The 17,101-nt window shown below is 41.7% G+C and overlaps 1 protein-coding gene across 2 annotated transcripts in view; it reads left to right on the top strand.

Moving 5' to 3' along the window:
• Positions 1-17,101, top strand: part of DCX (doublecortin) — an 85,317-nt gene that overhangs the window by 54,449 nt on the left and 13,767 nt on the right. The window contains exons 4-6 of one of the 2 annotated variants that reach the window (XM_056359995.1): positions 2,108-2,210; positions 6,187-6,309; positions 16,253-16,347. In XM_056359995.1, coding sequence (XP_056215970.1) covers positions 2,108-2,210; positions 6,187-6,309; positions 16,253-16,347 — 321 coding nt within the window. Of the gene's footprint in view, positions 1-2,107; positions 2,211-6,186; positions 6,325-16,252; positions 16,348-17,101 lie in introns of both variants that reach the window. The other variant, XM_056359994.1, reaches the window with a different exon arrangement.

Here is a 17,101-nt window from a genome sequence, read left to right as displayed (position 1 = left end):
TATAGTACTTAGCATTCAGATGGGAACTTGTGTATTGAGCCAAACCCAATTATTTGCAAATGAATCGGTGCCATGCATCCTCAGGGGGAGGACTGTAATACCAAGTGCTGGTTTGAAATGTCATCTCTTTTCTGTGGGAGAATTCTCTATAGGTAACATGTTAACTATTTTCAACCTAATTTTAGGCAAACAGAAACTGGTATTCACTGAAGTTTGCAAAGAGAATTCTACCTTTGATTGAAGCCATAGATTTCAGCTTGCTCCAGTTTGAAAGTCATGCTGATGTGAAAAAGCAAGCTTTTCACTAATGCTTGGCATCATAACCAGAGCTGGCACTCCTAGGCAGTGCTTTAATTATACATTACATTAACCAGTATGAAATACTGAGCCTTATTAAGATAGCCAAATGCCTTCTTTATAGTTGATTTATTAGAGCTTGAAATTAACTTTTCACAGTCCATCTCTAAGAGATCAGTAGATATGGAAATTCAGCTCTGTCTACAGTAAGTTTCCCCAGGGTTATCTCCAGTGCTCTCTCCAGTCCCTTGCAATGCATCCACCCTCTGCAAAGACCCCAGTGCCCTGACATGCCAAAACATTGGCCATCGGCATCAGCCTCATACATCCATGATAAACGTCAGTGCCAATCTTGCAGTTCCTTGGAATATTCTCCTGAAAAAATGGAACTTTACAAATGCCACATTTATGCTGGGCTGCACCAGGCTGGCTGATGCTGGGGATGTTTCCCTCTGGTGTGTTCACAGGTGAGCATTTTTGCTCCTCCTGACACCGTACTTAGTGTCTGGCTGGGATGTCAGGAGCTCAGGCTGAAGTTCTGGACAAAGTCAGTTGTATAGGTGTGCTGTGGTGCCCCTCTGGCCCTTGGAGGCAGGTGCTGTGCTGAACACTTGCCTCTTGAACAGCTACACAAAGTTGAGACTTCCACCATTTTCTCAGTAGTGTTTTTCTCCTCTTCAGAAAAACAGCGTTACTTTCTACTTCATATGAGTTTTCAAAGCATTTTCTGAGGATGGAAGAGCACCTATCAGCTTGCCAGGAGCCTGAATAAAAGGCATTTTTGTACAAGAGATTAATGACAAGTCTGGGTGTTTATGGATCTCTCTAAAGAGCTATGCTGTGCCCGTTTTCCACTAGTCATTGCACCGAGAAGATTCAGATCAACTTTAGGTCCATGGATATAACACAATAGCATTATCTTGAGTTACTGCACGATTACTGCTGGTTTCAGTGGAGTTACCACTGGCATAGTTATCTTGCTGTTGCTGTGTGATCACATTAATTATTTCATTGGTAACTGTGACTTACCACAACTGCAACCGTGTAAAGATCTAAATGGCTCATTGTTCACACCACAGCACCTAGAAAAGCAGATGTTGAACAGGATTCTGTAGGGTGGGCAGCTCTGCAGCCAGGAACAGTGCTTTAGCATCCCATGTCTGGTGGAAAAGCAGGGAGAAGGAGACACATCTGGAATTTAAATGATGCTTGGGTGGGAAAGGTGTCCAATGATACTTTGGGTCTCTCCCTCAATGGCGCAGATAAACCTTTTGGCTTTAATACCTATCATCAAAATTGCCTGCTCAGGAAAAGTCACATTTCTGCACCTGTGCCCAGTAGCTCTTTGCATTCTTAGTGGTTCTTTGAGTTTTTAGGCTCTGTTAGTACTGAGATACTCATCGGCATGGGCAGTGGTGTCACAGCCTTGCCTGCCAACATGGCATGGGGGGCACCTCTGATGCTTATTTTAGAAGTAGCTCAGGAATGCCTGTGTCATTCATTAAGGTAATTAATGTATTCTGTCAACTCCTGAATGGATTGGAAATGCCATATCTCACAGAATTTGCAAGGTAGTTGGGCTTTGGTTTGGTTTTGGGTTTTTTTTAGTGTTTTTATTTAAAATTACACGTTTACACTTGACTTTCCCAGAGAAGTTGTGTTGTGCACCAGACTTACAGGGGGTAGGACTGAATTACCCTGGGACAGGGGGAACAGCAGAGAGGCAGCTCCCTCCTGTTTAAATTAAAACTAAGCCACATCAGAATGTTGCCAATTAAAACTAAAATTAATGACTTTGCTCTCTCTGTAGGTGACCTGTCTCCACGATTTCTTTGGGGATGATGATGTGTTTATTGCCTGTGGTCCAGAAAAATTCCGCTATGCACAGGATGACTTTTCTCTGGATGAAAGCGGTAACATCAAACACACACTGCTCCAGTCTTGTGTTTTTATTTGTTTTCTATTCGGTTGCTTGTATCAGATAACAATGCTGCATGCTTTTGTTCTGTTTTTAAAACCTAGCACATGGAATTTCACATCCTTCTGTGATACTTGTACAGTCAGTGGATATTATAATCAGGCAAATACTGACTGAGGTAGCCCAAGTCAGAATAGATGGATTTCTACACCATTTGACATTTACTGCAAAAGCTGCTCATGTATATCCTCTCAATTTCATCCAGTTGCAGTCAGAAAGATACTTTTATTTATCTTGAGAACTAAACAGTAGAAGGACTTTTGTCCTTACATACACACGTGAATATTAAAAATTGAACTGTTAAAAGAAAAATCACTCCCTCCACGGCTTGCTTCTGCTGATTCAAAAAGCAGGGCAGTAATTCCCTCTTTAGGGGGAGGACTGGGACAGCACCATTATTTGTCTCTGTTGCAACTGCAGGCACAGATCTGTAATAATGTGAGTCTCTATGATCAATTAAGCCATAAAATCTTTTATTTCACAGAATATGCAGAGCTTGCTTGTAGCTATTACCACCTACCCTACCTGGCAACTGTATATACCAACAGTGCAGGCTGTCTGCTGGTGCCAGTGAGTGCAGCAACAGTAAATTAATGTAACTTTTGCCATTTAAATTAGAAGAAAATGTTGTCTCCAAACGTTCAGGCTCATTTCCCAAAGCTCTAGGTATCCTGTACAAGGAACAGGAGTCCCATGCTGTCTTATATGCTAGAAACTAGCTTGGCATTGAAAAGCAAAGAGGACTTTTGCTGTATACCAGGAAGTTAAGCAGACTAATCTTCAAATACTGTATTTTTATGAATGCTTTGCAAGCCTGATTTTATTTGAGGCTGTTACTTCTGACCTGTGTACTCCAGATGAACCCATCTGGTGGTCTTGGGTAATTCAAAGAAAGTTTCCAAGGTCCAGCTGGAACTTTGCAGGCAGAGAATAAAGCCTGTGTCAGGCTGGGGAAGCAATATGTAACCTGAGTTTCATAATTTTTTTTAACACTCAGCAGTTGAGTCAGCTCCATGGGGAGTTCCACACTGTAAAACAGTTTGGATGCAGTCCTAGCAGAACAACTTGATGGGAAGCCCAGCTTTCTGACTACACTCCTGGTTATTACTGATTTTTCCAGCTTGGAGTTCTCTAGTAAAAATATGCCAAGCCTGCTGTTGGGAAGGCACCGAGTAACTGCAGCTCTCAGTGGTATTTTTAGGGGAGCAGGTGTGCCCTGCACCTCTCAAGAAGCAGATGAAGAGCTATTAGCCAGCAAAGTTTTCCCATTATACACCCATCATCTTCCCTTGTTATGAGTCAGATACTGCAAGGAGAACTGTTAGCTCTGAGGTCTTGCAGATAAATGTCACTTTTTAAAATCTCCTCTGTCATGGAGTACTTTTTCTTGCCTGTTTGGATAACATGCACTTCAATTGCTGGTTATTAAGTTCACTCTGGCAGGACATCAGGAAACAAAATGAGAAATAGCTAAGAGAGGATTATGTCATCTTTTTCCCCCGACTGCCCACCACAGCTTCTGCCCTGTAATCCCTGGTGCTGAGCACCTTTCAAATGATGTTGCTATGTCTCATTCTTAACCACTGGTTTCAGCATCAGCCCATGGAAATGTCATGCCCCCCGTGGCATCTAGAGACGTGTTTCCAGTAACTTCAGCACAGTCAGGTTTCCACCCTTGGAACCTTGTTTCAGGATGCTCAGTGATTGCCTTTGGAGTACTGACACTTGCCCACAGCTGAGCTGGAGGAATTCCTCGGAGTCAGCCTTTCTGTGCTGGAAAATGCAAAGCTGAGTTACTTTTCAAGGAATTACTCCCCTGGGAAGAAAATAAATTTGAAATCTTTTAAGACACAATATAAAGTAGCTTTCCTTTTTAGGTTTATTTTTTAGGGAGTAATTCAGGTGACCAAATATAGATGTCTGACACCCTTTGAAGCCCCCCTTGGGTTCTGAGAGATACCCATGTGATACAGGATTGACAGATATCACACGGGGGCACCAGCAGACCCACTCTGCTCTGGGGAGGCTGTACTCTAGTGTATCTCACATAGCATTTTGTGCCTATGGGCAGATGAATCATGCTCTAAGATTCAAATATTGCACTGTTTTTATGTAAGACCATTGAAAAATAATATTTCTCCAGTGACAGAAGATGAGTTTTCTCTGTGTTTTGGCTTGGCAGGTTAACGCCATGAGCAGTTATTTGCATACTCTCCCCAGTGGCTATTTCACAGTGTCTCATCAAACACTATATTCTTTAGTATTGAGGATAGTCTACTTTCCATACCCCCCCTCCAAGTCATTGCTGCTCTTCAAGTATGGAAAATCAGGGCTGTGCCACTGCTGGAGCCCTACAAGCTTTTCTGTGGCATCACCTGTGAGAAGTCAAGTAGCTTTGGAAAAAACCCACAACTATTTATATCACTGATTTATAGTTTCCAAAACTAATTTAGCAGGAGAGAGTATAAACTCATTGTAGGTTTAATTATCACCATGCAGTATCCCTGGAGCACAGGGCATCCTCTCTTCATATTCTTGTACTGCATGACCCAACAGCAAACTCTCTTGCAAACCATCTGGAAGAAAAAGGGACTGACTCTTGGGTGTTCTAGAATGAGGAAAGCCTGGGGAAAAAATTAAGGCAATTACAATTTCATAGATATACTGATATATAAATAAATAACACATCCATTTAGGTCAGACAACTTGTTTTCGGTTGACCAATTCTTTATCCGCTATGTGCTGCTTTAGTTGATTCCCATTAGGGAATCCAGTCAAGGGAGCCCTCGGAGCCCTCAGCCCAGCCCATGCATGCTGAGCTGAACTTACCCACAAAAACGTCTGTATGAGGAACACCTAATTCACGCCTGTAAAAAAGACCTACTTTTCACACTTTGGTGAGGACGATTTGTTGTAGGAGATAAGGTGAGGCCAGTTAGCATTTGACAAAAAGGAAATCCCCTTTTAATTGCTGCCTTCTTAACTGAGTTAATAACTTGAGGGGTGGAAAGTGCATTTTCTGTTAGGTCCCAATGTAAATAAACCCTGGTTTTGAAGATCTGGCATGCCTGAAATCTAGGGACACACAGAGGTTTGTCAGCATTTCAGTTCCCTTCTGCAGGACACTGTAGGTCATCTTTACATTTTTCACTCTTCCTGGCCTATTTATTTTTTAAGAAAACACAGTTGGGCTTCTCATCTGCTCATGTTTTCAAGTACATAAATCTACCAGACTGGTTTATACAAACCTTTCTGAAAGGCATGAGTAGCCAGCGCAGAGGACATATTTTGTAAAACCACTTTGTCATCTTTGCTTTCTGCATCTGAAAAGTTGCAGCTTGTTGAAACCACAGAAGAGGTTGATTCAGGCTGGGTGGAAGCCTCCTGGGGCAAATGGCCCATCTGCCACTCGGAGGACTTTACATCGTGCCATGAGCTGTTTGCTGGCTTTCTGCACCTGCATAAATTTGGCTCCTCATACTAGGTCTTCATGGAAGGGTAACAGCAAATTAACTCTTTTTTTGGGCCTGATTATTCCTTTGATCAGTGTTGATCATTTTCATTGTGCTGACTAGTTGGTGAGAACCAAGGCAAGGGGAAGGGCAGAAAACCTTGGGTGGGACACAGGTATGAAGATGGGCCCTGCTAGGGAGCCAGCCTGATCTTGACGTGCACTGTCTCAGTACCTCCTCTAGAGGCGTAAAGCTGTTCTCCTTTTTGCCCTCCCCCCAAAAAAGTCTCCTTTCTGCTCTGGAGAAAATGTGAAGATATCAGCTTTTCCTTTGGAATTGATGTTTTCTGCAGCGCTTTGGAGACGAAGCCCTAAGCTGCCCGTGGGTGTTTCATAGCTGGTGCCCGCAGGCAGCAGGAGTAGGCAGGGACATAACCACGGCTGCTGTCTGTTCCCTTAGAGTGCCGGGTGATGAAAGGGAGCCCTGCGGCTGCCACGGGCAGTAAGTCATCTCCCACCCCTCAGAAGAGCTCAGCAAAGAGTCCAGCCCCCATGCGCCGGAGCAAGTCTCCAGCCGATTCAGGTAACCATCAAGATGGTGAGTGATTGTTTTCTGGTGTCTGAATATTAACTGTGCTCAAGAGAAAACCACATTGTGTGTCTTTGGATACACTGACCTCGGGTGCTTGCATATGAAACTTTGGCATCTTTCAAAAAGAAGGAACTGGTGCTAGTGTACAGTGGCACTTAATAGATATTGGAGACGAATTCTCTGGTTGGTTAAGTGCAGTTGTGGCTTTAGGTTATACCAACCACTGTCTCACAGCCTCCTGCCCTAACAAAATTTTAGAGGTTTCCATTTCTCAGGCAGGAAATCAAGGTCCACAGTGCTCCCATATGTTCCCTACAGGTACAGACTGATTTAGAATAACCTCCTGTGCAATGCAAATGTTAATTATTGCACAGGTCAGAAGTGTCCCCTTCTAATCATTATTTAAAGAAGACCAGTGACCTTGCAACTGGAGAAGTGGTGATGGGTTCATTGATGTGGATCTGAGACATTCATTCAGTAATAGAAGAGAAGGAAAATGGGAATCTTAATTTGCTGCAGCAGCTTGCCCCACTTGAGATGCCTCTCTCCCTTTTCAGTAGCAACTGGACTGGTGGTGTAGCGCAACTGGACTGGTGGTGTAGCACACCTGGAGAGCCCCAAAGCCTATAAATTAAAGGCCAGGCTGAATATCATACTTCTGGTAATTAATTGATCATTTTTAGAGTCACGGAGAATTTTTAGAGTCATGATGGAGAGGGTGGACTTCGAGGTGTGTCATCTGTTTGCCTGTTTTTTTCCAAAAGAGAACTAGACATGGTCTTTCACTGAAATGGCCGAGCCACCAAATAAGCACTTCAGGGTTCCAGGAGAGCTTCATAGCTGACATTCAAGTGACCCACAGTATTAACACAGGTGATACAAAACAGAGATTGCTGTTCACTTTCATGGTACCACATTGCATATTGCATGTGAACACCACACAACAGTTGACCATCAGTAGGTATTGATTTACTGGATATAACGTTCTCTTGACAATATTCAGAAAGATTTTCCCCAGGAAGTAGTTAATTTGTTTAGGGGCTCCTGATGTTCTTCAGCTACTTAGACAGTGTTAAATTTGTTGGCACATGTCTCATCAAGACTCTGATTTTAGAAAAGTTATAGTCATAGTTAATGTCATGGTTTTCCTTCAAGATTCCAGTGTTGGTTGTTCTTGAACTCAGGTTTGATATAATCTGAAAAGCTTTTACAATCCCAAATGCATGGTAAACTTCCGTAGGTATGTTGAAGGCATGATGGGAAGTATGTTGTTGATTTTAAAAAAAACGAACAACACCCATTCAATGATCTAAAAGTCAGCTCATGCATGAGTTGTGAAACAGCATTTAAACCTTCTCCATAAGCATCAGGTGCTAATTAGCATCAGAACTAGACTTTATTGCATGAACATATAGCCTAATGTGAAATGGCAACTATTGTGTTCCTGATTTTAACTGATTGAATGACTCACAGGAACAAAACGGTGAGTCATCTGATGAAGTTTAATGAACAGTTAGTAGGGCCTTTCAGAAGGAGATTAAAATAACCAGAAATGCTGAACAATGGCCAGCTCCTGGAGTTAAGGCCAGTAATGAAGGACAAATCAGGTTTCTTTAATCCATCTAGACAAGGGTCTTTCGTACTTTCCTGTGATTTCAATAGAGAAAAAAATTGCAGCCTGTCCTGCTTAATAAGAATTAAAAAAGACTGAACTCTTTCAGCACTGGAAAGGTAATCAAAGATCGTTGTTTTCTCAGGACAGAAAGAAAGGAATACCATCTTATGTACTTGTCCCTTGCATTTGTAAAAAAGTAAGTGGGTTTACACATGACTTAAGCATCAATATTTACATTTAGCTGGATTTTGAATTATCACATTAAAAAGGCAAGGAAAGCTGAATGAAGCCTGATTAATAAAAGATTATCTGACCCATTTTTTTCAGAATTCTCACCTATTTCACACTATTAAATGTGAAACTATTTAAAAAGCATTTTTATTTCAAGTATATTAAATATTTTTGCTATGTGTTTGATCTCCTACCCATTTGTACCTTTTGTCTTTGCTGTCTGTCACTCTGCTATGGTTGTCATATCAGAACTTGGAGTTTCCTTGATTCTGTGTTGTTAGTTTTGGTTCTTTTCAGTTCTTTTCCATGTAGGTGCCTGTATCCTTTATTCCACCATAGACTCTAAGGCCATTGTGACATGTCTGAGCACTGATGTAAATGCAGATTCTGAAGTAAATCTCTGTGCTGCTTGAGTGAAAGAAGGCTGAACCCTCCTCATTACAGCACACTGCCGTTACAGAAAAGGACATTATTTTCTTCCATTTCTCATCCTAATTAATCTGTTTGCCTGTTAAAGCATATGGGAAAATTGTACGTCATTTGTCAGCAGCAACATGGGAATGCAGTGGATTTACATGTGGACTGTGGCCTGCATGCATTGCCCACAGAGGCAGCTAAGGCTTGAAGCAGATTGTGCATGCACAACTGTGCCTCACTTCTTGGCAAGAGCTTCGATGCTGCCAGCAGATGGTGGGCAGAAGTAGTAAGTCCTATAACAAGTTACAGCAGAGAGAGAAAAGAAAAAACTACTTCAGAAGAGCTTGCTAGTGCTAATTCTGAGGTTGTAACATTGACAGCATGCAAACATTGCATCCGCTTTCCCTTCCACTCACTGTAGGAACACTTCTGGTCTTGATGTGTCAACATAAATAAAACACTTTTTATTCAAAGCTGTGGCAATGCTTTGTGCCCGAGCAGCAGCTATCCTCCACACAGGCTGGGGTATCTGGGGACTTGTGCTTTATTTCAGTCTCCTCCACTGACTCACCCTGTGGCTCTGAGTACATTATTTCAGGTGTTCATGCCTTCTTTCCCAATGGATCTTCCAATGCAATGATACAATCTGTATACAGAGCTCTGTAAACTACCCGTGGAATCATGCACAGGAAAGAACTTCAAGGCACTTTATTTGGGGCTTTTTGTGTATTCTGAAAGCATTTGGAGAATAATATTGCTAAACCCAAAGCTATTATCTCACAGATTGACAGAGACAAAAGACATCTCCAGCAGCAGAGTGACTGTAGCATGTGCTCCAGACCTTCCAACAAAGGCAAGCCACACTCTTAGCAAGGCACTACCTATGTCCCAGTGGATCAGAGACTGCTCCAGTAACCTGCGTGCTCTCTAATGCATTCTGTCCTGCCACAGTAAACTGTCAGGTTATGCAGGTGAATGAATACGACTGTGTGGCCTGATGTTGTGTTAGCCATCATCATAGACTGTGCAGATTCTCATCTGAGCTAATTTGTTAGCCTGGAAGCTTTATATATAGGGTTCTGCCTTCTGTGCCAGGTGTTCTCCATTCATCTTTGATATCCTTCTGTTTTTGGCTATGGATTTAGTGATCTACTTCTCAATGAGAAACATAGATCCAGGTGAGAAACATAGATCCAGGTATAACTAGCTTTCTAGGAGAGCCATAGAGAGACTGTACTGCTGTCTGGAGTCCAGTTTCCCCTGATGGCACCCAAAACTTTGTTCTTGACTGTGGTCTCTGGGGCCACCTCTCAGTCAGAACGACAGCAGAATACAGAAGGAAATATATGTGGTAAGTCTGTAAATCTAGCACTGAAAAGGAAGCAGCTTCTAACCCATTTAAATGCTCCTATCACCAGCTAGATGTGAACTGTAATGTATTCTTTGACTATCTTGTTACAGCAATTCTGGTAGTGAGCCACCTAAGTGGTCAGCTCCCATTCCAAAACAACAAGGATTAACATGGAGCAACAAAGCACACATAAACAAAATATTTTGTTAAAATCGTCAGGACAAAAGGCCACGCAAGAAGTGCAACTGCACAGAGAGTGCCAGCTCTCAGCTGCAGCGATTTGAGTTCACTGGTTGAATTGCTACCTTCTGCCGGAGGTAATTTGCCTCCTGCCTAGATATGTCATGGCCTCACTGTGAAAAGCTCAATTCCCTCTAGGCAGCCAGAGCCCTTCAGCTCCAAGGATATTAAAAAAATGAGGTAGCTAATCCACAGAAGCATGTTAAACACTGTTTTCTTGGCACAGTACTTTTATCTCTTTATTTACCATACAATCATTTAAATGAATGAATGAATGAAAATTAAATGAATGAATGAAAATTAAATGAATGAATGAAGAATGACAAAGTGCTTTGCTATAAGCAGATGGTAACAGACCACAGTCCTTATATTCCCAAGGAGAATCCTTTCTTCCTTCTCTCATTAACCTCAAACCCATACATATACCTTCTCAGCAATGCCAGTGTATTTCTGTTTTGATTCAGCTATTCCTCCAGACACTGTGCTGATCATTTCATCATGGGGGTGTTTTCACTTATTCCTTGACTGGAAGGCCCTGGCTGCTTTGCCAGCAGTTCCCACTGGGCTCCCAGTATATCCTTTAGTTTCCCATCTCTTTGGTGCTGGGGCTGTGATGCAGTCTTTCATCTGTATCCTTCACGTAACTCCCCCAACATGTGGTTAGCAAAATACAGCAGGGTTTTACTTCTCCCTCTACAAGAATGTATCCAAGTGCCTTTCTCTTCTCTGTCTCCCAAATGTTAGCTAGCAGAGCTGAACTAGTTTCTCGTATATCAGGTGTGAATTGAGACTGGAAGGGAGTGGTGTCTTCATCTGCCCTTAGTTGAGCTTAGGTTGTTGGGTTTTTGTATGGACTGAACATGCTAAGAAAGACATAGGCAAACTGGAGAAAACCCAGAAGAAATTTCCTAGGGTTCAGAAACTGCTTTGGGAGGAAAGGGTGAAAGAAATGAACTGATTCAACTTAGAAAAAAAGAAGACTGAGAAGGGATAATTGAACACTCTCCAAATAAGGATAAGACAGGTCATGGGTTTAATCTTTAATAGGGGACATATAGATCAGATATTAGGAACACTTTTCAATTATAAGCATCTTAATTACTGAAGCAGGTCTCCTAGGGAGCCTGTGAGCCCCTGTCAGACTTGGTGCTTTTAAAAAATAAGATCTCTATTGGGGATGACCCAATTATATTTTATGCCAATTTAGAGCACAGAATTGGAGTTACAAAGCTTCTATGTTTTTTTTCTAGCTTCTGTTTTTCTTTCCATGAAGTCAGCTTTGCTAAAAGACATAGTTTAGAGCAATAAAATCCAGACTAAACTGCACCTGCAGTATATAATCCACTTCTTTCTCCTATCATGACAAGAGCAAAACTGAGTGTAAGGAGATAAGTCCCTGTGCTGCTGCTACGGTCCCTGAGATTTAAATGGGGTAGGGTCAGGATGAAGTTTGGCAAAATTTATTTAACAGAACACTCCAATAAGAAGTCAAACCAAACAGAAGACAGAGATAAATCTCAGGGGAGAAATACAGGGGAGAAAATAATGATGTCATTTGCCGTTGCTTCTTTGTTAGAAGAATATGAATTTATCTTACAGTACCTCACCTAACAAATAGGGGTTCAGCTGTATAGATACACAGGCTGTGATAGGAGAATTTATGATTTCTAAAACCAGCATGACCTTAGTTCTTTGCAGTGCAGAGCCACAGGTACCTGAGCTGAAATTTGAAAATTTCTTTCCCTAGCTTTGCCTTGATTTGGCTCATGGAGCCTACGAACAGGGCTCTGAGGCACTGCTGCAGGAATTTAATTTCTCAGTCCTCTAATGGAAGGGTTTGGATAGAGGGACAAAAGCATATTCATATGGCAGCAGCAATTAGCAAAACAGATACAGAATGTCAGTCTGTCCCGACTGCAGATCTGGCTCCCCAGGGTCATTATATATGAATGTGTTAAAAAGGCAGCAGATGTCTTTTGGATTGCACACAAGATAGAGCAGCTTGTTATCCCACTTGCGCTTACTTACATTCTGCTAGCTGACAATCCACAGTACGCATCCAGTAGAGAGATCACCCTCACAAAACATGATGAGAAAAAGGTGCCAACGCTGCAGAGCAGAGTGCTTGGGAGTTAGAAGGTGCCTGAGCGAATGATGCCTGTGTAATCTGAATTCTTCCACTCTTGAATAAACACTACCTTGGAGTCTTTATTTTTCCCACAGGCTCCTCTATCCTGGAGGGCAGGATGGCTTGTGCTCACTAAATGAGCTGCTACTTCTACATTTTCTTTATGCTGTCCTTGTTCTGGTTGTTGCCCCTCTTTATTTTCTTGGTGGTGCTTCAAAACCTGACCTGGAGACAAAACTATCCACATATTTCATGGTTCTTTCTCTCACTCTTGTGATGTATGGGCATGTGCTCCTCAAACTAGGTATTTATTTGCAGGACCCTGGGAACCCCAATGGAGCAAGGAGTATTAACCTTATTTTACAAACTGATGGAAATAGAGATATCCCCACACATTCTGAGCACTCCGTGATCCTTGGGGTCTGCTTTTTCTTTTTTCTGTTTATTGATAGAAATGTGCGTTCAAGACAGATGGACCTCACTAACCCCATTTACAGGTCTCAGTGCTTATCATTGCTGGAAATTCAGATCCAGAGTCCCAGTCATCCAAACATACCCAAGCAACACTCAAGGAACAGCTGCATATAACAAGTCTGGCCAAATTATCTGTGGGAGAAGCAGGCAGAGAATTCAGTTTACCTGTACCTCTCACAGCCATCTCAAACACGACATGGTGCTATATTCTCCATCCTCCCACTCATTTGTTGGGCAAGCCTGATTGATCTTCAGAGTACAAATTGTTTCATGCGCTGAATGATCCTATGAAAAAAGGCAGTGCACATGTTCATGCAATTAAAGGACGTGTCATATGCACAAAGGGGCTTTAAGGTAAATTGAAGTTGCAAAGCAAATACAATGACATAAATAAGACATAATATGTAAACAATAATGCGGTGGGAAAAAACCAAATTAATTCCAATGAAAGCTGGTTATAAAGGATGGTTTCCAATAGCTGACCTTACATGAGATACTTAGCTACCATAAGTCATCAGCAGATTTTAGTAGAGCAGCAGCGTTACACACCACCTGGGATCTGCTCTTTGCCTCTTGTTATTTTCTTGCATTTGAGTTCAAAAGAAATGTGTGACAGTCTGATTATGAATACTATTCTTCATTAGCAGACATAGAGAAAATTAAACTGGGCTTCTTAATTGTTGCTCCTGCTGCAAAATTCTTTGTGAATATTTGTAATGATATACATCCGTCTCATTGGATTTCTGATTTGGATGTCACATCTGTTTTTTCTTCGGTGCTCATAAAATATTAACATCCCTGTTGTAGCACTTAAAGTCTCATTGTATTAGGGAATTTCTCTCCTTCCCTGCAGCAATTACATCTATTTGCTGCACACTGCCTGTTAGCCATTCTTCCAGTCTTCCTGTTTGTGGAAGGGAAATTTGGGTTCTTTGTACAGTTGTTAAGTGGCATTCTTCATCTGAGGAAGGATTACTTCCTGCCTCAGGATTAGTGACAATTGGAAATAAATGAAGAAAGAGGCATTTTAGAAATCAGAGATGGATTCTAGCTAACGCAGATTATATTAGTGTTATTGTACCCCACATTTTCTTTAATAGAAAATCTGAAGTCTCTTGGGGAAAAAAAAAAACCAAACTAAAAAGAGATCTAAGTTCTTTTTTTCTGAATAGCCTTCATTATATAGCATAAAGTTAGTGAACTCTACTTTTTTTCCCCAGCAGCCTCGAGGGTAGCTCACTTTGTAGAACTGGAGCAAAGTGAAGAGTGGCATGTCACTGTGCAGGGACCCGTGTGGAACAGTTTCTGGGTTTCCATAACTAGGTTTTCCCCCCCACCACCAATAAAGAACGGTCTGAGTGGAACTGGGAGGCAAAGGTCACTCTGTTCCCCTATAAATCATTATTTCTACACCTTTTAAGAAATATCTGTTTCCTCAGTGAGGTGTATTTGTAATGGGAAAAAGCCCACCTGTACGGAATAGCCCCCTCTTTGATGGGTATAGAGACGGAGGGCACACATCACCATGGATCTGCTGAGCCTGAGCTGCTTTAACATGTTAAAGCATTAAGTTACGCTTCAACATAACTCCTCCTTTGTCCTGTGGCTTAGACCACATGTTTCTTTACACTCACTTGAATTCACATGTACGACCTCTGCATTTGGGCCAGTGATACTATGAACCTTAACTGCCCCCTCTTTCTCACAAGAAGGGAACAGAGAGGAGGAATGAGGCTGTCCTGGGCATTAAAGCAAGAGTTACACCGGTTTTACTTTAAAAAATACAACACTCTCACACTTTCTTCTTACTTCATGATACTTTATACACTTCTTAGGTCTCCTCCAGACACTCAACTACTTGCTTAATTTTAAGTGACTGATTTGCATATTCAGCTATTACAATTGAAAGTGTAAGTCCCATATGCTGCAACCATCCATCTGCCTGTGTGCGTGCCTTTACAGTTAGAGTAATGGTATAGAGAGATACTGGGCACTTAGAGAGCAGGACAACAAGCCTGGATCGTTGTACGTTTGTCTTTCTCTCTCTCTCTGAAACGCCAACACCATTTCAGATGCTTTCTTTAAAAGGGGTAGGGATTTGTGTAGTTAGCCGGAGGGCTGGCGACACTGTTGCCATGTAAGGAGATGGCAATCAAAATATTTGGGGTTTAGTTTTGTGGCTTGTGCTGAATATGTTAACATCTGGAGTAGGTTTTGGAAATGTCACTTTCGAAGACTTGATTGGGATACGTAGTTTAATGCTTATAAGGCCTCCAGCTTGCTGCTCCTTGAATTGCAAAAAGAAAAGGCCAGAAAAGACAATATGCTTGGACACAGCTAGCATGAGTTTGAATTTCCTTCCCTCAAGTAATGCTGCTGGTGCTGTATGTTTACAACCCGTGGTAACAAGAGGGTCTGTGTCCCTGGAGCTGATACACAACCTATGAATGGCCAAGTTCATGTGTGCAAGTATGTCCTTATGAAATATGTATTGTGACACCTGGCAATGATCAAAGACATTAGCTTACTTCAAAGAACATCAGTTGTAGGAAAAAAATAATTTATCCATATTCCATTTTATTTCCCTTCATTTTTTTGCATAATATGCTGTTTACTTTCATTCCTTTTTAGTTCAATAAATGTGTAATAGCTTGGCCTGACATAGACCTGGGGCCCTTCGCTTTAACTAAAAGCCAGGTCTGTGAAGGTCTTAGTGAATGACCCTTCCAAAAGCCATTTGATTTAAATGAACCATATTTTTTTACATGGAGAATAACTACATTTTCTTGGAAGCAACATGAACAAACAAAGCAACCCAAAAGGCCAGATTTTGATCTTTGCAAGAGGATCATTGCATGATGTGATTCTCCTGTTCCTCCCCGTGATGGACCACGTCCACCTCCCCGGTGCAGGCAGTGGAGGTGCCAGCTCTGGCCTCTCGCCACAGAGGTGGACAGGCACGTGCCACCCTGTGCTTACACCAGGGCTTCAGAAGGGCTCTTTTGGTCATGTAATCCCAGCCACAGCTAACTACATCCAGGGCATTTTAGGCAGCTGTTTGTCTAATTTGTAATGTGACTATTTCTTGTTTAGGATCCAGGATCTCTGCAGCCTCTGGTTTCCACTCATGCCTTTAAATGCTATGTGGTTTCAATTGCGTTAAACTGTTTGAGAACATAGAAATTGTCTTTCTGTTTTTCTGGTCATGTATGTCTCGGATCAATTTGGTGAATATTTGCAGTGTAAAATATTGCTCCTTCAATATATTTTGTATTTCACAGTCTATTACCCTGAACAGCTGAAAGCCTTAAGTTGGGTGAACAGCCATAGCATTCAAATGTTTTTTTTCTCCTGCCTACCATGAATAATCTATAGTGTTTCTGTGTTAAACTTTTGGATACCTTCCGTGTCCCCAGAGGAGAAAGAAGATCATCCTCTTGCTTGTCTGATTGCTAGCTTCTGTCTTACTTTCTGACAGCAAACGGGACCTCAAGCAGTCAGCTGTCTACACCCAAATCAAAGCAGTCCCCGATCTCCACACCCACCAGCCCAGGGAGCCTCCGTAAGCACAAGGTATTACGTTTCTTATACCTTACTACATCTATTTCTTCCTTAGTCTACTCAGATTTGTATGACATTTAAATCATGCCCATATTCTGTGGAAGCACAACTCCTTATGCTGAAACATTGGAGAATTTGACCCATTGCCTAAAAGGGTCACTTTGGGCTCCAGCAAGATTGTGAACAAATCTTCCACTGCAGTTATTAATGTGTGCTGGAGATCATCTGTGTCAATCAGAAGAGATAACCCTGAGCTTGTACCACTATTTGAAATAGTTCACAAGTTATTGAGGGATATGATCTTCATATAGATCCTCCTTTCTTGAAAAGCCTGAAGTGTTGGCAAATCTGTTCCATTAAACAGCAGAAGAAATGCAAATGTTACTGAAGCTCTAAGACATCACTTTAATGATGCTCCTCAAGGATTATTATTTTTTAAATTATTTTAGGCCATGCTCTGTTTTACAGAAAATAAATTATTTTTTACAGCTGGTGTAGTAATTGTGTTCCAGCACAATAGCTGTTTCTCCTGGTAACAAACAGGGTGTCTAACAGGTAGCATGACATCCTAGTAGAGATCAGTAAACCTGTGCTGGCCCATGGATAATTCATGTCTTGATTTATTTAAAAGGTATGGCAGCAGTCACAGGTTTTTATGTTCCTATTATTTAGTGACGTTCTGCACTGAGTCCAGATTATCATTTCCATGGGCTTTCTCATTTCTGGAAGAGCCACAGTGTTACTTCCAACAGTCTTTACTTGTTAT

The sequence above is a fragment of the Falco biarmicus genome, chromosome 14 (genome assembly GCF_023638135.1).
Source record: "Falco biarmicus isolate bFalBia1 chromosome 14, bFalBia1.pri, whole genome shotgun sequence".
Lineage (NCBI taxonomy): Eukaryota > Metazoa > Chordata > Aves > Falconiformes > Falconidae > Falco > Falco biarmicus.
This window is presented reverse-complemented; position numbering and strand designations above follow the sequence as displayed.